This window comes from Cnephaeus nilssonii, assembly GCF_951640355.1.
Source record: "Cnephaeus nilssonii genome assembly, chromosome: 10".
In the NCBI taxonomy this organism is placed as follows: domain Eukaryota; kingdom Metazoa; phylum Chordata; class Mammalia; order Chiroptera; family Vespertilionidae; genus Cnephaeus; species Cnephaeus nilssonii.
In genome coordinates, this window is record NC_137081.1 from 40,534,102 (window position 1) to 40,557,087 (window position 22,986).

Here is a 22,986-nt window from a genome sequence, read left to right on the forward strand (position 1 = left end):
AAAATTAAAGTATAGTTGACATACAATATTATATTGAATGCAGGTGTGCAGAATAGTAAATCTACATTTATATACCTTATGTTGTGATCACCACAATATGTCTAGTAAGCATCGGGAACTGTGCAGTTATTGCATTATTGACTATATTGCTTATGCTGTACATTACATCCCTGTGACTTATTTTATAACAAGAGGCCCGGTAGATGAAAATTTGTGCACTCAGCGGGGTCCCTCAGCCCGGCCTGCACCCTCTCATAGTCCAGGAGCCCTCAGGAGATGTCCAACTGATGGCCCCGCCCCTCCAACACCCCTCTGCCACTGCTGGTCACCGCCATGTCCCTCCATCGCCGTCCCCTCCCTCTGTCCGCTGGCATGTGCCTTGGCTGGCCTGGCACTGCCTGCTCACCGGCCCCGCCCCCTGGCCAGTCATTCAGCTGTTTGGTCGATTTGCATATTATGCTTTTATTATATAGGATTGAAAGTTTGCACCTCTTATTCCCCTTTACCTTTTGCACACATTCCCCCAACTTTCTCTCCTCTGGCAACCATCAGTTTATTCTCTCCATACATGGCTCTGTTTCTGTTTAGTGTTGCTTGTTCACTTGTTTTGATTCTAGATTCTACATATAAGTGAAATAATATAGTATTTGTCTTTCTCTGTCAGACTTACTTCATTAGCATAATACCCTCTACATTCATACATGCTTTCACAATTGGCAAGATTTCATTCTTTTCTTATTGCTGAATTATATTGCATTATATATACACAAAGTAGGGTAAAAGTAGGTTTACTGCTGTGAGTATGCGAAGCACAGAGTTTATTCTTGTATTATTATTTATCGAGAGGCCTGATGCATGAAATTTGTGCAAGAGTAGGCCTTCCTTCCCCCGGCTACTGGCACCAGCTTCCCTCTGGCACCCAGGACCTGGACTTCCCTCGCAGCCCTGGCTTCATCCGGAAGGTCATCCAGAAGGACATCCAGTCTAATTAGCATATTACGCTTTTATTATAATAGATTATTGTATTATTTTCTATACGAACAACTGTAAAGCTACTTATGCCCCCCCCCCCCCCCCCAGTATGTACCACATCTTCTTCATCCATTCACCTGTTGACAGACATCTAAGCTACATCCATGTCTTGGCTATTGTAAATAATGTTGCAATGAACATAGGGGTGCTTTATCTTTTTTAATTACTTCGAATAAATGCCTAGACCATCCAACCTCAGGGGGAATGCGGGGGGGGGGGGTAGTAAAAGATCAACCAAAGGAATTGTATGCATGCATATGAGCATAACCCATGGACACAGTCAGTAGGGAGGTGAGGGCATGTGCTGGCGGGTGGGAGTGGCTGGGGAAAGGTCAATGGGGGCAAAAGGAAACATATGTAATACTTTAAACAATAAAGATTTTTTTAAAAAGAATTAAGAGCAAGCCAGTTAGCACTTACTTCAGGGATACAGTGCAAAGAAGGTTAAGTTTTGCATCATACAAACAAGCACACCAACCCTCATGCTGCCATTTACCACATGACTTGGCAAACCATACAACTCTCTCAGCATCAGTGTTCTCCATCTGTAATTGGGAATGGCAATATCTACCTCAGAAGACACAGCAAGTCACGAAGTTGGCACCCAGTATATGCACAGTGCTGCCCAGGGGCTGGCACACAGCAGGCACTCAATAAATCGTAGTTAACATCTCAGTTATAACTGCTCTAAGAATAAATGTGTAGGAATCTTGTGCATTCTTATCGCCACAGACATCCTGCAGGTATATGACACCTGGGTGCCTTTTTTGGAATGCATAACAACATGGCCATCATGTTACCCGGTCAACCTAGTAACCGTAGTCAGCACCTTGTGACCAGCACATCAGGATGTATGAGAAAGCTGACACAGCGAGTGGAGACAGATGCCCTAGATACTCGCCAGGGGAAAAGCATCAGCAGCGGACGGCAATGCAGACTCTGCCTCCTTCTGAATTCCTGTCGCAAACCACGTGCACAGACTTGCCTGCTGTCTTCTTAATAATTTCCTTCAAGGAATTAATACATTTTTAATAGTATAAAAAATTTAAATTACCAAAGCCAGAAGGCCATGACTGAAGAAGCAGAAATTCCACTTTCTCTACAGTAATAATTATCTTGCCCTCATGGAAAGATGGCAGAATTGCATTAATAGTAGATCTCCAGATAAAGCATTACTAAAATGAATGGAAGTAGAAAGTTTTAGAAATAGTTGCTGGAAGAAATTCCACACAGTGCACCTGGAAATCCCTAAAGAGGGAGGGAAAAGTCATCACAGTCTTGACTCTTCCTGCACAGAAACATGAAACTCATTAAGAACCAACAGCGATGGCCCCACATTGGACTGGTCTGTTGTTGGAAACCTTGCACTGTAAGAAATACCGTTCAGACCCAACAAGTGGTCCATTTAGAGGCCAAGAATACTTGTGTGATCTTGACTATGAAGTGGTAAAAGGCATGTGGATAAACAGCTTTTTAAAGTGCATGGTTGCCTTTAAGAACTAGAACCAGACCTTACTGGGGATGTGCTCCTCACCTGTACTGTCAACACTCACAGACATATGAGGAGATCACAGGAAACCCCAGCAACGATCATCACACTTCTTTATAGCAATCATAAACGCATGACCAATAATGGGGACAAATACCAAGCCACTTCAAGAGCCAAGGCTCCAGAACATGTAGGGTTAATTTAAAAGGCAAGAGAACAATTCCAGGGGACTTAAAAAGATCACTGAAGTCAAGCTAATTTGTAATTTTGTACACGGCTATTAAAATGACCCAAAACAAAGATTTTTCAATATGATAACCAATAACGTAACTTTGCTAACAACACTAGCAAAATGCCTCCCCTAATAATCCTATATACATCTACTTAACATTTACGTATGTATATTTGAGGTAGAGTTGGTTAGTTTTGATCACCCTTATAAATTCAGAGCAGATATGTTTATGATTTAGCCATATGCACTCATAAATATTTGCTGAATGAAAATGTGAATAAGTAGGTGTTGTAATATATTCAGTGTCTAAGTTCCCACTTTCCCACAAACATGCTTAAATTATCCTACCTAATAATAGGGTAATATGCAAATAACCATCACTCCGCTACGCCCACGATTGGGCAGCGGAGGCTTGGGGGCGGGACTCGGGGTGGCCTATCCGGTCATTGAGAGGCACGGGGGGCGGGACTCGCGAGTCCCACCCACTCCCCCCCCACCCACCCCCCCGCGCCTCTCAAAGATCGGATCAGTGGCCGCTGAGGGGGGCTGCCGCAGATACCCGGCTCCCCTGCCATCGAAAGCGGGGAGACGGAGCGGACACCCGGCTGCCCTGCCATCTAAAGTGGGGAGGGGTGTCCGCTCCGGCTCCAAGGCCAAAAAGCGGGGAGCAGGTGTACTTGCCAGAGTCCATTAAGCAGGCCAAGGAGCTGGACCTTGCGGGGCTGGGCCTACAACCCCTCTTCAGCTTGAGCTTTGAGGAGGAGGAGCTGCAGCAGCTGAGGCTGGTGGGACAGCATCAAGCAGTACCGCTCACAGGCGACCATCTTTGAGATCAACGCCTCCAGCCGGGACCTGAGCAGCCAGGTGATGTGGGCCAAGCGGCAGAAGGACTTCAAGGCCATCACCAGCTTCCGGCAGGGCCGGCAGGAGCGGCAGGAGGGCGTGGCTGGTCCAGCCCCGAGCTGCCAGTGTGGCAGGCGGAGCAGCCTGGGAAAGAGGAGGAGGAGGAGGAGGAGGTGGCGGGAGAGAGCATGGAGGATGTCTCATAGAGGTTGTGGGCCGAAAACGGCAACAGCCAGGACCTGAACGGGGAGCCAAGAGGTGTTAGGAGGAGGCCCAGCAGCTGGACCAGGATTTCTATGTCCCCTATCAGCCCAAAGATTTCGACAGTGAATGGGTCCTAAGCGTTGGTGGAGACCAGAGGTGCCTTTGAGCAGCAGGTGGCTGGTGCTGTCCTGGACCTGATGGGGGGCGAGGCCCAGAACCTGACCAGGGGCCGGCAGCAGCTCAAGTGGGACTGGAAGAAGAAGCGGTTTGTGGGACAGTCAGGACAAGAGGACAAGAAGAAGATCAAGACAGAAAGTGGTGCCTACATCAGCAGCTCCTACAAGCGGGACCTCTACCAGATGTGGAAGCAGAAAAGGAAAATTGCCATATGCTCAACATCTGAGCCCCAGTGGGCTGCCAGCAGTCGGTCCTGTTGGCAGTGCTATTTCAGCCTGATCTGGTCGGGGCATGTGCAGGAGGCAACCAATTGATATGTCTTTCTCACATCCATGTTTCTCTCTCTGTCTCTCTCCTTCCCTTCTACTCTAAAAATCTATGAAAAATGTCCTTAGGTGAGGATTAACAAAAAAACCAACAGTGCATACATACACACATATACAAAAATACATGAATATTGTAGGGTTGGGGAGCAGGGCCCCTTAAGTGCACAAATTTTGTGCACCAGGCCTCTAGTCATGAGATAAATACAGATAGTTTAAAGGACAAACAGTGGTCTTATTGCCACAGAAAGATATGTACAGACATCTGCCTCAGAGCCTCAAAGATGGTTTTAAAAATTTGTTCCAAGTTTCCCATGTGACATATTCTTTATATTCATTAAATTTTAAAGCTTATACTTAGGGAGTAAGGGATTACAATTTTATTATTAAAATAGCTGACACTTAAATCAGATTTACTATATTCCAAATACTGTTTTAAGGCTACACACACACACACACACACACACACACACGTTCATACATGTTAACTCACAAAATATGACCTTCAAAAATATATAGTTTTTACTATAGAAACAATGCACATTCATTGCAGAAATGTTGGTGGAATCAATTAACATGCTTAACAATAGTACATGAGAGTGTCTATTTCCTGGAAACCTCACTAACTGACTATTATTATTACAAAATCAGCTCTTAGTTAGGATTTGAAGTCAAGAAGTTTGGCACTTTGAAGTATACAATATACACAGGGCTTTTCTTAAAGTTTGGGACAGTATTTTACTTACAGCCTAGAAGAGTTACAGTGGATACTGGACAGAGGGAGGGTAAAATTTTCTATTTGTTCAAGTTGAAAGTCAAATAAAGCAGTTTTGTAGACTTATGGTCATTTGGGATGATGTTTATATAGTCCTAATAAAACACCTAAAAATGTATTCAGTAAGAGCAGACCAGGGTGAAGGGGGAGGAGGTGGTCAGCAGTGGTCAAATTATAGGTACATCCTGAAGGTAGAACCAACAGGATTCACTGAAGGTGTGGAAGTGGCATGAGAGAAGATGAGAGGAGTCAATGGTGACTCCTGGCAAGGTTTTCAGCCTGACCAAATGAAAGAACAGAGTTCTGTTTACTGAGATGAAGAATTCTGGGAAGGAGTAGTTTTGAGAGGAAAATTAGGAGTTCGGTTTGGAACATGCTAAATTTGAAATGCCTTTTTAACATCCAAGTGGAAATCACCCTTAGTCGCTTAAATATTACTGTGGGTGACTTGATATACAAGATCACTGGTGGCAAATTCAAGTGTTTTCAGAGGCCAGGCAGGAAACACAAATAAGTACTGGAGTACAATAAGGAGAGGTAGGGGCTGTTGCTATAGAAATAATCCTATATAATAAAACCCTAATATGCAAATCAACCGAACAGTGGAACAAAGGGTCTCTATGATGCGCACTGACCACCAGGGGGCAGATGCTCAACGCAGGAGCTGCCCCCTGGTGGTCAGTGCGCTCCCACAGGGACAGTGCCGCTCAGCCAGAAGCCGGGCTCACAGCTGGTGAGTGCAGTGGTGGTGGCAGGAGCCTCTCCTGCCTCTGCTGCAGACAGGCTGTAAGGTGCGAGGGGTTCCGGACTGTAAGAGCCCCGGACTGTGAGAAGGATTTCTGACTATTGGCTTGGGGGGATCGGGCCTAAGCTGGCAGGTAGACATCCCCTGAGGGTTTTCAGATTGCGAGATGGCTCAGGCCGGGCTGAGGGACACCCCCACCCAGTGCACGAATGTCGTGCACTGGGCCTCTAGTATCGTATATAATCAATGATATTGTAATAACTATGTACAGAGACAGATAGTTACTAGACTTATTGGGGTGATCACTTGGTAAAGTATACAAATGTTAAATCACTATGTAGTACACCTGAAACTAGTAGAATATTGCATGTCATCTATAATTAAAAATAGCCGAAACCGGTTTGGCTCAGTGGATAGAGCATCGGTCTGCGGACTGAAAGGTCCCAGGTTCGATTCCGGTCAAGGGCATGTACATTGGTTGCGGGCACATCCCCGGTGGGGGGTGTGCAGGAGGCAGCTGGTTGATGTTTCTCTCTCATCGATGTTTCTAGCTCTCTGTCCCTCTCCCTTCCTCTCTGTAAAAAATCAATAAAATATATTTAATAAATAAATAAATAAATAAATAAATAAATAAATATATGGATATTTACAAAAAGAAAATAATGAGAGGTAGAGACAAGAGCTGATCAAAGAGTAAATGTCCCATCTAAGGAGGAACATTACCATTTCCGGTGTTGCCATTTGGAACTTGGGCCTATTGTTCCTAGATCTTCCAATTTCTTGATAGAAAAAAGAATCTGAATTTTTTACATCCATGACTTGGGGAAATAGAATAAATTCCACAATGTACTACATTCTGGAAGTACTCAGTTAAATAAAGTTCTAACCACAGACTTTATTGGTGTCCTTAATTTATTAATACACATTGCAAAGAGAGATTGTGATTAGCATTTCTCTAACTTACTTGACAACTGAATCCTTTCTTCATGCAATAGCTCGAGGGACAAGCTTTCCTTGGTGCATACATGGAAAATGCTTATTTATGCATAAGTCATACATGTCTAATCAACTTCTTTATTTCCTTTTTGAAAATTTTAGTACGTATATTTCTTGCAGCTTATGAGTCATAGTTGATCATACACACACACACACACACACACACACACAGCTAATTTTGTTAGCTGTTCTAATAGCTAATGTCAGATCTGGCCAAAACATAAATGCAGCATTTATTAGTCTTTCAACTTGTTAAATACTGAGTGGAGTCTTGACCTTCTCGTTGATGAAGAAACACTGAGTGAAATCACAGGAACACTGAATAACGTTATTTCCCAACTTCTCTCCCTTCTTCACCTGTTGGGCTACAGAATTTAGAGACAGGAAGGACAGCCAGTTCCTACTACATACTTGGCAAACCTTTGTTTTACTTATCTACGAGGAAGGAAGCTGGGAGAAGACAAATAAATCTGGAATGGAAGTTTTGTAATAAAAAGACAAGACTAATATTGTTGCAGGTCTTAAAAAATATTCTCTAGGATATACTAAAACATTTGAGGTGCAAGGCTCATCTCTGAAGAATTAGAGGGTGTAGTCTGTAAAAGAACTCACAGTACAGTACCTTTATATATATATATATACTAGAGGCCTGATACACGAAATTCATGCATGGGGAAAGAAGGGCGGCCCTCAGCCTGGCCTGCGCACTCTCGCAATCCGGGACCCCTTGGGGGATATCCAACTGCCAGTCGAACATCCCCCTCACAATCCAGGACCCCTTGCTCCTAACCACCTACCTGCTCGCTCCTTACTGCCCACCTGCTCACTCCTTACCGCTTGACTCACCGCTCCTTAACGCTGCCACAGAGGTGGGAGAGGCTCCTGCCACTGCCGCTGAACTCACCAGCCATGAGCCTGGCTTCTGGCTGAGCAGCGCTCCTCCTGTGTTGAACATCTGCCCCCTGGTGGTCAGTGTGCATCATAGTGACCAGTCATTCTAGTTGTTCCAGTCATTCTGCCGTAACAGTCGCTGGGCTTTTATATATATAGATATGTCACATATTATTAAAAAGTTCCACAAATGTTTAGAGGAGGGAAAGGGCAATGTGGGTTTGAGGGGCCAGTGAAAGTGTCCCATGAGTGGTCCTTGAAGCATAGGTAGGTATCAGGTTGAGAATGGGATGGTAGGAATTCCATGCAGGAAAGACAAGGCCAGAGAAAGAGATATGACACTTTTAGGAACCATGAGCAGAACCATGTACAGGTTGGAAGGAAAATGGGACACTGAGGCTGGATCAGATCATGGTGGTTACTGAATACCAAGTAAGAAAATATGGCCTTAATTGTGTAGATAGCTGAGAGCCTTTGAAGGATTCTGAGCATGAATCTGCCATATTCAGGGAATTTAATCTTATGAGTCCATGGGGAGAAGGTGAGACAAGAGTACTCTGCAGGATCCTGGGTTGAGGTGATGAGGGTCTGGGCTAAGAAGCAACAGTAAGAATAGAAAGAAATTATGGTATTTGGAGAAAATAATCAATAGAACTTTTTAACCTTTTGAATGCGAGAGAAGCAAAGTGGAAAGGAATGGCTTTGACCTTAGGTCAATAACAGAATGATTATCCCAATAGCAAACTGGTTCACACATATTGATTTAAGGTGGCAGTGGTACATTTAAGTAGAAATGCCCAATCGATTAATTAGTAATCTAGGGCTAGAACATGGGAAGGAGAGACAAATAAAGTACACGAAGGTATCGCTGTATTCTCAGCTATGTGCTAGATCCTTTACCTGTATGTTCAATTTAGGAGAGAAATAGGGATGTACTTTGCAATTTGGCCCCATTTTGCATAGATGCCAGTCAAATCAGGAGAATGGTAACATTCAATGAAGACTAATTCATCACAATTTCTCTCTGTCCCTTCACTATGAAAACAGTCATCACACACACACACACAAAAAAATGCCTATAAAAACACTGTATCATATCACATCACAAGATCACTGAAAATCCTCATTTCCACAAGTTAATACTGCATTCTAGGAAGTAATCGAGACAGGAGCGGGGAAAACAGAACTGTAATTGTTCTTTCTTTCCTTCTTTCCCTTGAGAAAGATGAAAAGACACAAAACAGGAGGCAGGAAGGAACTAGAGGAGAAAGTATCTGGGAGAGTTCCCACTTGCTGAGGTAAACAGGAATGAAAGCAAACTCTTCCCCTATACAATAATAAACATCTGAGCACTGTCTCCTAGTTTCTTAGAATTCATTATCCACTTATGAATAGATTATTTTATTCCCACCATACACCTTTCCATGCACAGGCCAGCTGGGAGTCACACATTCCACCTTCAAACTCCCTCTGGCAGAACAGAGTCTCAGTTTTTCTTCGTTTTGCAAGCTAGCCCTGGAGCTCAGGTGTAACAGGCAGATCACCAACGATGACAGGTGTTTCTAAGGCAGTCACCAGTTTTCCATTTGCCACAATGCTCCAGGGTGAGCTGGTCCATCCCTTCTTTCCTCCGGCTGCCAGAAAGGCCATGCTGCTGAAAATGTCTCTCCATGTAAATGCCCAAGGCAAGAGGAAAATGGAGGAGCCATAACAAGAAAGGACGGAGGAGCAGGTGACAGGTAGACTAAAACGGATAAACTCAGAAAACATCTTCTCAGCACACAGTGGTTATTTAATATAAATATGTTTTCATTCATGGTACTCTTACTTTCCTTTACTTTACAAATGCAATGCAATAACCATTATAACTGTGTGTACTCACAGATTTACTTAACAGCATAACTGCTTCTAGTAAACAGAATGTAGATGTCCTCTTTGAAGTCTATAACAAAGGACAGCAATGTCAAAATTCCCTAAGATCCATAGTAGAAGTATCTGTTTAGAATCTGCAAAAGATATGAACATAAGAAATCCCTGATTCTTATAGATTTTCCTGGAATCTCTTGCTGAAGTGGGAGAGGGAGAGCTGGGAGGGTTTGTAGACTGAATGTCCCCCAAGGAACTAGCCCAGAAGTGCATTCCCACCATCTGAAAGAATGAATTCAGTCCTAGCCAGTTTGGCTCAGTGGAGAGAGCGTCAGCCTGCTGACTGAAGGGTCCGGGGTTCCATTCCGGTCAAGGGCACATGCTCGGGTTGCGGGCTCGATCCCCAGTAGGGGACATGCAGGAGGCAGTCGACCAATGATTCTCTCCCATCATTGATGTTTCTAGCTCTCTCCCCTTCTCCCTTCCTCTTGACAATCAATAAAAATATATTAAAAAAAATAAAATAATGAAATCACATCTGGAACTGGCTCAGGCCCAGGTCTATATTATGGACAACTGAATAACTGATGTTTGTACTTCTAGAAACCAGCCAATATATATTTTTTGTGTTTTTTTTTTAATTTAAATTCTTCATTGCTTAAAGCAGGGGTCCTCAAACTTTTTAAACAGGGGCCAGTTCACTGTCCCTCAGACCGTTGGAGGGCCGGACTATAGTTTAAAAAAAACTATGAACAAATTCCTATGCACACTGCACATATCTTATTTTGAAGTAAAAAAACAAAACGGCAAAGACACCCGCATGTGGCCCACGGGCCATAGTTTGAGGACGCCTGGCTTAAAGTATTACATATGTCTCGTTTTTCCCCCATTGACCTCTCCAGCTGCTCCCACCCCCCAGCACATTGCCTTCACATCCCTACTGTTTGTGTCCACTGGTTATGCTTATATGCATGCATACAAGTCCTTTGGTTGATCTCTTAACTGCCCCACATCCAACCCTCCCCTGCCTTCCCTGTGAGGTTGGATGGTCTGTTCGATGCTTCTCTGTCTCTGGATCTATTTTTGTTCATCAATATATGTTGTTCATTATATTCCACAAATGAGTGAGATCATTTGATATTTATCTTTCTCCAACTGGCTTATTTACCTTAGCATGATGCTCTCCAGGTCCATCCATGCTGTTGCAAATGTTAAGAGTCCTTTTTTTTTTTTTTTTTACAGCAGTGTAGGATTCCATTGTGTAGATGTACCACCATTTTTTAATCCACTAATCTGCTGATGGGCACTTAGGCTGTTTCCAAATCTTAGCTATTGTAAATTGTGCTGCTATGAATGTAGGGGTGCATATATCCTTTCTGATTGGTGTCAAGCAATATATTTTGAACACAAAAAATAGGAGGGAAAAACCCTTGTAAAAATGTTTACTAATTGAATGTCCCCCTAAAGAAGAGATTTTATAAAATGTTAACAACACTGACTTACTGTGAACTTCCAGTTACACAACAAAAGTTCTATCACAGATAATATTATAATGGTAACTAGTAATACAGAGACAAGGACTGGACAAAACAATCACCTGTTTTGACAATGAAGACAATTCATGTGACTAATCCCCACACTCTGACTGTGTAATAGCCACTGAGGTAGCAATGAATTAATTCCGCAAACAAAAATAACTTACAGAGTTGGCTCAATGGGATAATTAAGCAACAATAAATCACTTTCTCTATTGACTTTACACATTGTCTTCTGAATTTTTACTGCCCTTAATCTCATGATACTACAATTTTATTTATAATCTAATTCTTGAATTTGTTACCAGATTCCATGAAACACCAAACAGAAGTTAGTGCTTTGCAACCAGTGAGAGTTATAGGAAGGAGACCCTTGCCTTTCTATCTCCACAGATGAAGAGAGGGAGAGCACAACATTCAAGGTCCAATAGCTGGCTCCTCCCTCCAGGTGCAGAGTGAGAAAATTCTCCAGGACTTTAAGCTACCCTTCTTGTGCTCTGTGCTCTAAAAAAGGATCCCACATAACAAAAAAGCAAGAGCAGGATCCTCTATTTCAGATAGGTCTACAGAAATTAGTGAGTTTTCCTGTAGAATAAAAATCTTCACAACAAAATTTCAGCATGAATTAGCAACCCCATCATATCCTAATGATACTGTGTTTGCATAAAATAACAAAATGCACTTTATACTCTTCTCTTACCTGTCTACTCTCTCTTTGGGAGGATGTCGAAGAGGAGGCACTTCTATGGGTTGGAGTGGATGTTTTATGAGCAGGGGATATGCCCTTCTCGTCTGAACTCATAGCTGCAGTTGGAGTCTAGTCGCGTGCACTTAAGGTCATCCCAATTGTGTCTCAAATTCAGACAAAGAAGTAGATGAATTTTCAGCTTCAGTCCATTTCACGAATCAGGTTGGACTAGAAAAGAGAAGGTAAATATTGAGGGTGTCCAAAACATCTGAAAGCAAAACAAACAAAATATAACTCATGTAAATTTATATTTAGGAAAAATACTAAAATGTTAGTGAGAGGAAGAATTCTGACACATTAGGAAATATTTCTTCCTCTAGATTTTTAAGGTGGAGACTAAAAGTGTTACTATGAAACAAAAGTCTGTCCAGAAGGAAAACGGGAAGAAACTATATGCTAAAGTCACACTTTTCTCTTGTAGTCTTTGTTTTATTTATTTATTTATTTAAAATATATTTTTATTGATTTCACACAGGAAGGGGGAGGGAGAGAGAGAAACATCAATGGTGAGAGAGAATTATCGATTGGCCACCTCCTGCACATGGGAATCGAGCCCACAACCTGGGCATATGCCCTAACCAGGAATTGAACCATGACTTACTTATTTATAGGTCGATGCTCAATCACTGGGCCATGAAAGCCGGGCTGTAATCTCTTTGTTTTAAAGCAAAGCTATGCTCTGGGCCCTCATGTCAAAGTACATCAGTTTTTTTCCTCTGAAATTAAATTTCCCCTGCCCAATGGATTATAATAAGAGCTCATTCCATGATTGTCTCCAGTTAAGTTCAGTCATTTCATGTATGTGATGATTAAATCCAACATAAGACAGTCAGTCACAAAAGGCAAAAAGGCTCCTGCTTTTTGTGTATCATGTGATCCAGCCATTAGAAGGGATGAAGTAATACATATATCCATGGTTATTTGTGCCTCAAGTCTATAGAACACCTATATGTGACTTTCTCAACACAACAATCAACAGGATTGAAAGCATCCACAGATTGAAAGGCAGGTCCCAGAACTGGGGTACTGCTAGGAGTTGCTTCACTTATCCATAGCCAAAGACTGCTTCATTTTTCATTTAGATTCATATAAGGAAAATCTGCGTTGTAGTGCCAGGGCTAAAAACAGTTCAACTGGCAACACAGGTTGCTAAAAGAAATCATTTTAAAGGTAATCCTGGCAGTATGAGATGAAACGCTTACACACCGATCTGTGACTCAAAACATTGACCACTAAAATGAACTTCATCCCCTTCTAAGAAGATGAAAGGCCAAGTTCTAGCCCCCATCTTAATGCTTATACTCCTTGAAAGTACTTACCCAAGTTTTGGAGCTAACAGAAATGCAAAGAGCTTGTAGAGCTCTTTCCTAGTTTTGAAGCTAATAGAAACGTAAAGAGCTTATTCTTGGCTCAAGATAAGTTTCATTTGGTATTGGCAAAAGGTAGTCATAAATTGACACTTAAGTAATCACCTAATCCTTTTTTTAATGAAAGCAGTCTAATAAGTGTGAATAAAATTTCTCAAGCCAAGCTCTGGTGCCAGCAAACAGAAAGCAAGAACACTGCTCAGATCCTTAATTTTAAGCACTTCACTTTCTGGTCCAAGATGTTTTACAAGTAAATGCTGACACTTGAGCTGAAAGTATGGAGGTTCTGTGATGTGCTCAAGTGCCCCCAAGGGATGAGGTTGAGACAACCAAACTCATTAAATTGTTATCCATTTGGAAGTAAATTCAATCTAAGCTACATCAAGGGCCAACATTTCCTCTGTTGCACTGTTGTTTTTTCTTAACCACATCCGACTTCACTTTCTGATTAACAATAATGCTAAAATCTTGGTTTTGGTTTTAACTAAAAATGATATTTTCAGGGTAACTTGTCTATGATGAAAGAGCAACATTTTGCTTGAATCATAGTTATTAATATCTATAATAATATCAAGAATGAAGAAACGGTGAAAGAATTTAATCCATTCCAAGAATCGTTTTTGAGATTGTTGTTTTTTCTATTAATTTTTATTTAAAAAAAATTTCAAGTACCTAATGAAAGCTTGAATGGGATCAAAATGCATTACAAAAGGAAGTATGAACTCTGTTATCAGGTTGCATCTACTTATTCTTTATTCTTAGAGTGTAAGAATGGCTGTGACATTAAAAAAAATACTTATTTCATCTCTATCAAAGCACATTTTCAGGAATTGCCTAATCAACATTCTATACCAAAAAAAGACCGTAATTTAAAATTAAATTTAAAGTATAATTTTTATACTCAATGAGAAAAGTATTGTAGCTGGAAATAACATCAATATGAAAGATGAATATCTAATTTTTCTGTCTCATCACTCCTTCTTATCAATGGGATCATTATAATGGTTTCTAGGTACTGTAACATTTGCATTTACACTGAGTGACATAAAATTCTGACTTAGGGCCCTGGCCAGTGTGGCTCAGTTGGTCAGGACATTGTCCCATATATTGAAGGGTTGCGGGCTTGATTACCACTTAGGCACATACTTAGGTTGCAGTTTCAGTCCCAGGTCGGGGCACATATGGAAGGCAACAAGTTGATGTTCTCTCTCACATTGATGTGAAGCATAGTAACCTCCATCTTGTGTAAAAACTGCTGTTTGAAATTTTAACCCTGCTATTTGGCTTCTGTAAATGCTTGCTTGCTTAAATAATAAGGAAAAATAAGACTACTCCCATTCCAGAGAGGCCATAAACTATGCCCCAGACAGAGTTGTCAGTGTTGGCGCCAGGCCAGGCCTTGAGATATTGTCTCATGGCTCCATCCCAGCACACAGGACTTTTTTTTCTCAGAAGGTCCAGAAGTCTCATTCCAAATTTGGAAGACAAAGAGCTGAAAAAAGTATAAGTAGGGAAGACTTCCACCATTTTGGGGCCCAGAATTTGACAGAGATATTCTACTCTGAGCCCGCTAGAGCTAGCGTAATAAAAAAGACTCCAAATTTATTTGGCTTATTGATTAAGGCATCTCACGTCAGCTCGCTGATTTACAATATAACAGATGTTTCTCTCTCTCTCCCTCTTTCTCTAAAAATCAATAAGTATATCCTCGGAAGAGGATAAAAAAAATTCAGATTTATGACCCAGGGATCTAACTAAAGCAAAGGGTGGCAGAAAAGACTTCTATAACTTGCTCTTCATAGGTATCATAACTTGTATGTGTTCAGAAACACATTTGAAACTGGGGACTAGTTAGCCTGAGCTAAGTTGTGATGTGGTAGCACAACTGCAAAATCTCAGGTGCTTACAAGAAAGGTTTATTTCTTACTCATTTACATGTCGTTTATAGGTCAGCTGCAGCCATGCTCTGTATCCTCTTCATCCAGGCTGAAGGAGCAACCCCACATGAAGGAGGAAGGAGCCATGGCAGAACCATGAGATAGTTCTGAATGCCTTTGCTTGAGGTGGCACATGTTACTTTCACTCATATTTTATTGGCCAAAGCAAGTCACATGGCCAAACTGAGGTCAATGATGCATAAAAGTATAATCCCCCCAAAGGGAGAGGCAGTGAATAATAGTGAACAAAAATATAATCTACTATATTTATCACATAACGATTAAAAGTGTGGATGAAAATATTTAAATTGACTCATTTTATCACATAGTAATAACAATGGTTAATATTTTGATTCTGCTTTAACCAAAGTAGGAGAATAATGTGCATATTACCTGTAATATGCTTTCTTTAATCAACAATATATCAGTAACAGTCTTCCTTATGAACAAAGAAACTTCAATATCACCACTCTTAATCACTACATATTAGGCCACCACACAGCTATACCACAATACATTTAACCATTCTTGAACTGGAACATTTACTAGTAGGTTGTATTCAGTATATTTTAAAACAATGAGATTTATCATGGAAGAGTTTGTAATAATTCCATATTCACTTTTTGATTATTGTAAAAATGACCTTCTTTTTTGATTTCAATACTTATTTGCTTTATTTGGTATTATCTGCTCTGTTTGCAAGTGATAAATGAAATGTGTCCACCCTTTTATATTTAAACTTTCTATATCATTCTGTTCTAGTAATGACATGTTGGATTATTTTTTTAAAATCTAATTTTAGTGAAGTTCTTCCCATTTCCATTTAATGTCATACCTAATATTTGACCCCTGAATATCATTTTATACTTCTTACTTTTGGGTTCTTCTCTGTTTCCTTTAAAGCTTGATATCTTTTTAAATAATCTGCCTTTCCTTATAATACTGATTTTTATATGGTTCTAATCAACCTTTATATTTGCCATTAGTTTGAAAGATACAATTTCCCTTTTAAAGTTCTATTTGTTTTCCTTTAAGCTTTTCTAAGTCATGATGGAACCATCGGTCTGTAAGTGACTAAGTCAGGAGTAAAATGGTATCTTATGAGTCTCCCCCCACCCACTTACCCGCCCCATCCCCCCAAAATCAAAATATTCTCCTTCCAGTTTTCATCGCAGCCTTGGTGACTTAGTCTGGAGTTTTACAGAATTACTCTTGGGATTCTACAGCAAAAGATCCCACTTTTTTTGGTTGGGGCACTAGGATCTCAAAGTGTGAGAATAAACTGTAAGAAAAGCAAAGTCTTTTCATCCCTTTCTCAAGAGCCTCCTTTTCTGTAAGTACAGCTGAGGTTTATCATAAGACCTGGCTCAATCAAGATTTTCCTCAATTTGGAATATCAGCTTTATAAAGTTAGGGCATATTCTCCATAGATTAATTCTAATAATAATCTGTAATATTAGATTCTGTTTTAAGTAGTGTTTGGGTAATTAATGGTTTGTCTTTTTCAATGTTTGCATGATTATTTACAGAGAATTAGGAGGAGTCACATTAGATGATCCTGGACCCAAGTCACCTGGGGAAGGGCATTCCTATCAATTGATCTTATCAATGCAAATGTCACTGCACGGCTGGGCAGAAAAAATTAGTTTTTCATCAAGATCATCATTAGAACAAAGAATGTCTATTGTCATTATATATTAAAGTTTTTCTTTTTCCTAAAAGAGAGAGGGTAGGCAATCTTTTGTATTTTTCAGGTCATTAACTCATGGATAAGAAAAGGGAAATCAAGGACTAATATCAAGAAGATAAGCATGAGATGGCAGTGTAAAATCTGATAAACATTTTCCTACAAAATGACTAAAAGGATGAAACAAATCCACTAGGGAACAGTTGCCACCACATGTCATAAAATCTAAGGACTCACTTCATTCAGGGATCAAGTGGGGATATATGAAACCACATAGGACTCCCCATTTCAAGACAGTGATGTTAGAGGAAGAAAATCTGGCAACTCCACCAATTTCCCCCAAAGAGGAGAGGCGTCAGGAAAAGGCTCCCCAACATGTTAAGTGTTTTCTGAGACCATGGCGGCAGAGCAAGTAAATGGCCCTGTATGGCCCTTCGCTGCCTGCCTCCTTCAGTCTTGGCTTCGGAAGAGCACCATGGACATGTCTCAACGCACCCCCAAAGTACAGTCTCCCTTTCCCAGGCTGCCTTCTGGTGCAGTCATTTATAAAACTAAAAAGAAAAAGTATACAAAGAGACAAGTTTTCTGATTGTGAATGACCAAGATTCTTCCCCACTCTCTTAAGGCGCTTTACTAAATAATGAAATAGACAAACCTACATTCTACAAACCTACATTCTACCTCCAGGGTGAATTGTAAGAGGAGAATTTGAAAGTTAACCAAGTAACATGAAGGGAGCCAAGGATAATTGGCACAAATAATCTTTTGACAAAGAGCAGATCTCAAAGAAAAATGTTTTTTAAAAAAAATGTCTGTCAATAAAGCACTATGGAAAATTATTCCCCTAAAAGGAGAGAAAATTATTATGTGCAAGAGATAGATGAGGGCTTATTTGGAATATTAATTCTAGCAAAAGACAGAGAGCGTTAGAGTACAAATGCTTTACACGTTCGTAAAATTTTTATAAAAAATGGAGTCTTTGAATATGATAAGACAGATTCAGATGCAATTGGAACTGGCATAGGTAAGAAACTAAGGAAACATAATGACATCACATTTAAATGCAGTAATTAAAATGATATTAATGAAGCACAGAATGATTCTGCAGAAAAATCTAGTCATACATAATTAGAAAGATGAAATTGAGGAAATTATCTTGCAAACAGAAAAAAGGCAGAAAAAAGTGAACCTTCATACTTTTTGTTCAAGGGTCATCGTCTACTCATAAAATGGCATGCAATTATTTATTTTTGGAGTTTCTGTTTAATATTTTCAGACTGCTGTTAACCCTGGGTAACTAAAACCATGGAAAGCAAAATGATGGGGGGGAGGGCACTAATGTACATATTTTAAAAAAGAAAACATAAAAAAGAAAGATATGGGTTTCATAAACCATTAAGTAACAACCAAGCTTTTAAAATTACTATAAAGAGACAATGTTGCCCTAACTGGTTTGGCTCAGTGGATAGAGCGTCGGCCTGCGGACTCAAGGGTCCCAGGTTCGATTCCGCTCAAGGGCATGTACTTTGGTTGTGGGCACATCCCCAGTGGGGAGTGTGAAGGATGCAGCTGATCGATGTTTCTCTCTCATCGATGTTTCTAACTCTCTCTCCCTCTCCCTTCCTCTCTGTAAAAAATCAATAAAATATATTAGACAATGTTACACAGACAACAGGGGGGTGAGGGCAGGAGGGAGTGATAGGGGGGATAATTGGGGAATAAGGACATATATGTAACACCGTAATCAATAAAGAAATTTAAAAAAAAGAAATAAAAAAAGAGACAATGTTAATTATGTATTCTTACAATTCAAATGACATACGGGGAGATCACTTCTTACTGTACAAATCACAGAAAACTATGCCAAAGAAGTGACTTGATTCAGAGGGAAAATGGTTCCCCACCAGACCTCAGGCATTTCCATTTCAGATATAAGTAAAAACCTGTACACCAAAGGTTTTCCCTTCCCTTAGGTCACATTGCCTCTAGTTTCCTCCAGTAATGTAAGAATCCATTGTTCTACTTATTTAGTTGTAACTTTTCATATGGAAGTTTCCCTGAAAGTCGGCTTAAATCAGCCATTTTCAAATACCACACTAATCTCTGTTAAGTTAGAATGTGGTAATGTCTTTATTTGAAAACTATAATTTGAACTGATACATTTTCTAACTAGGACATTGGCTCCTAGATTTAATTATTATATATTCTTTCCAATCTAGTTTTAATTTTGTACTTGGTCTGATTTTGCACTTTAGATTCCACAAATATGGTCCAACTCTTACCTCCTGTTTTAGGGTTTGCTGGCTCTTAGGCATTATGCACTGAATTGTTCTCAGAACTGAATCTTTAAAAAAATATTATTTGAAGATATTAGGGAATACTTCTTATCCTGAACAATCAAACTACCACTTATACTGTTTCCCCAAGTAATCCTTCTTCTCTGGACATCTGCTCATTTTATACTTAACCAAACATAAGTGGCCTTACAAAAAATTACTGAGTAAAAAGACAGCACAGCAAAAATATCATTTGAGGTCAAAGTCCCAAGAAGAGAGTACCAGCTTTTTCCCAGCTATCTCCATCATGTCAGAGAAAAAATACCAATTAAAGTAACAGGCTCTTTCTATGTGCCAGTCCTGGATGCCAAATACTTTTCACCCACTCTCAGTAACTCTCCTGTTATTCAGTGTACAGGCAGGGAAAATAGGGCTTAGATGGCTTATTAAATCTATTTGACAGATTTTTTTCACTGCACTTTACCCTTGATTTACTAATAAATCAATGAATAAACTAAGCAACAAATCAAGTTTTTTAGGGCATGGTACATAACTTATGGCATACAACACTAATTTATAGAGGTTCTTAATCTGGGATTCATGAACAGCTTTAGCACATTCTTTAAACTCCAGAAAATAAAAAGTGGTGGGTATACATGCATTATATTTTCCTAGGGAAATACTGAATAGCTTTCATCATATTATTAAAAGTGAGTTTATATTTCTAAAATGATTGTTACCAGCACAGGTTAAAAAATATCCATGGTTATAAAAGCTGTACAACATATTTAATATAAAGAGATCACATGACATTTGATTTTGATGGGAGCATGTGCCATGGATTCTTGACAAGACCATTTTGATACCATCACTTAGTAATTTTACCAGTGCTAATTTTCTAAGATTTGCAAGCCACTGTTTTATTCATCACTTTGTTTCTGACCCTTGCTAACATGTTTCGAAAGGAAGTTTTGGTAATGTCATAATTCATATTTTAACAGGAAAAATAATATTTGGAAATACAGTTCCCATGACTGCTAATAGGTACTGGTTGTCAACAGAGAGCAAAGAGTTTTTAACAACAACAAGAAATATATTAAAAAAAATTGTCTCTGCTTTGTGACCTTAAATAACAATTCATAAATCCATGTTGAGAGTGTGTAAACTCTTACTGGGGTACCAGTGACTTAAATAATAGCACACGTCCTCAACAGCAATTTCCTATCAAAACAACAGCTTCTGTACTGAGTTGAGTTATGCTAAAGAATTGGCCAAAGCAGGTGGAATGGCTTAGGCTAAAAATTTCCTGAAGTACCCTACTAGATTGCTGGTAAGAATGTAAAATGGTGTCACTGCTATTGAAAATGGTATGAAAGTTTCTCAAGAAATTAAAAATAGAATTACCATATGATCCCATAATTCCAATTCTGGGTATTTACCCAAAGGAATTTAATGCAGGGATTTGAACAGATATCTGTATACACATTGTTTATAATATCCAAAAGGTGGAAGCAACCCAGATAAATGGATAAAAAAAAATGTGGGATATTCATGCAATGGGATATTACTCAGCCTTAAAAAGTATGGAAGTTCTGACACATGGTACAACATGGATGAATCATGAAGACATTATGCTAGGTGAAATAAGCCAGACACAAAAGGACAAATACTGTATGCTTCTACTTATCTGAAGTACCTAGAGTAGTCAAATTTACAGAGACAGAAGTAGAAGGGTGGTTGCCAGGGTCCATAAGGAGGAGGGCATGGAGAGTTAATGTTTAATGCATACAGAGTTTCAGTTTGGAAGATGAAAAAGTTTTGGAGATGGAAGGAGGCTGTCTTAGCTGTCAATACAGGAGCTGCCCCCTGGTGGTCAGTGCGCTCCCACAGGGGGAGTGCCACTCAGCCAGATGCCCGGCTAACAGCTGGCGAGTGCAGAGGTGGTGGTGGGAGCCTCTCCCTAAGCCAGCAGTCGGACATCCCCTGAGGGGTCCTGGACTGCGAGAGGGTGTAAGCCGGGCTGAGGGACAACCCTTCCCTCCTCCCAGTGCACGAATGTTGTGCACCGGGACTCTAGTGAATGCATAAGTGGAACTACAAATCAATATTTCCCTCCCTCTTCCTTCCTTTCTCTATACATGAATAACTGTTTTTAAAAATGGTAAATTTTATGTATATTTTACTATAATAACAAAATTCCTGTATTATCAGCTATAATGACTTTTATAACATGCAGGCATTAATATTATGCTACTTTGTGCTTAGGTTTCATCTTCTTGATAAAATCTTTCCTATTCTATTAGACAGAATTGTCACTTTAATATGGATTACTTCTATACTTATGCATACATATATTATAGAACAGCATTATACTATGCTTGTTTGTATTGATTCTGTATAATTTTTGAGGGTGGGGACTCTATCACTTTCATTACTGTAGTCTAATGTCATGGGCCACAAAAACCACTCATATTGTTTACTGGACTTATCGTTTTAGTTAAGACTTGAGTTCTCCATCATATCCATCAAGAAAAGATGATTGTGCTCACAAGCTGCCTGTAGATAACCACTCTCATGTCAGTTCTTTGGTTTTACTATATTTTCTCAAAGACAACCCAAAATAATCCAAATGATTTGCAGACCGGAGTTCCCTATCTGTTCAGTAGCCAGCTGAAGAGAAAGACTGTACAAAGTTCAACATTCCCAAAAGAAAACCTCTTAGTTGTCCTCAAATAAAGACACACACCCCCATCCCCAGGCTGCTAATGGTACTCTAGAGGCCTGGGCCATTATTAGGTTCTGTTCTCCTGGTGCCAAGTTGTACATTAGGATTAGGAATAGAGGCAGCAGGCAGCAGCGTAATTCTTTCAAAACACCACTAATGGGCTAGCCTGGTTGCACAGAATTACTGCACCTGCCACCTACCTAATTTACTAGCCATTATCTACCTAATCACAAATATTTCATGGTCAGGAACCTTAAGCAGAATTTTTTTAAAATGTCATCCCTCCAGAATGGCAATGTTTATGCAGACCTTTACATATCAGGGTGCCCATAATTCTACTTGCTTTGGGCATCCACAATAAGTATTGGTTTCAATTATGCTCATTCATTGTCACAGGAGGAAGGAACAGCTGACAGTAACTGAGGATCTACTGCCAGGCCCCAGGTTATTCAGCATTTGATTGAGGAGTGGTCATCTGCGCGCACTCTCACGGTGACGCACCAGCTCGGGAGACCACCATGCGCACCTCTCCCTAGCCCAGCCTTCAGAGATGTCCCCTTGGGAACTTGAAATTAGCCATGTAAATTAGCACTTTATTTTTGAGACCCTGTTTTTAAACACTTACCAGTACACCACTACATATACCCTGTGGGTTATAAAAAAATTATATTGTTATTAATTTCAGAGAGGAAGGGAAGGAGGGAGGGAGAGAGGGAGGGAGAGAGAGAGAGAGAGAGAGAGAGAGAGAGAGAGAGAGAGAGAGAAACATCAATGATGAGAGAGAATCATTGATCAGCCCACAACCGGGGCATGTACCTTTGACCAGAATCAAACTGGGGACCCTTCAGTCTGCAGGCTGACACTCTATCCACTGAGCCAAACCGGCTAGGGTAATTTATGTCTTTAAATGGATTGTGTGGCCTAGCCTTATTAAAAATATAGCCTACACATAAATATAGGAGCATCATCAAATAACACAATTATTAAGATTATTTAACTCTCAAATATATTTGAGATATGATACAAAGTGGAGGAATAGGAGTCCTGATGGCTTAACAAACCATATTTGAGGTCCAGAAGGAGCATCATATTCATGGTACATTATAATTAACAAAGAAATGAGTGTCAGAAAGCTGGA

At 40.1% G+C, this 22,986-nt stretch overlaps 1 protein-coding gene across 8 annotated transcripts in view; it reads right to left on the minus strand.

The window, feature by feature from the left end:
* The window catches only part of OSBPL6 (oxysterol binding protein like 6), a 183,772-nt gene that overhangs the window by 68,128 nt on the left and 92,658 nt on the right, over positions 1-22,986 (minus strand). For 7 of the 8 annotated variants that reach the window (XM_079782837.1, XM_079782836.1, XM_079782835.1 and 4 more), the window contains one exon: positions 11,809-12,024. In XM_079782837.1, the coding sequence (XP_079638963.1) occupies positions 11,809-11,910 (102 nt within the window). In that variant the 5' untranslated portion in view covers positions 11,911-12,024. Of the gene's footprint in view, positions 1-11,808; positions 12,065-22,986 lie in introns of all 8 variants that reach the window. The other variant, XM_079782834.1, reaches the window with a different exon arrangement.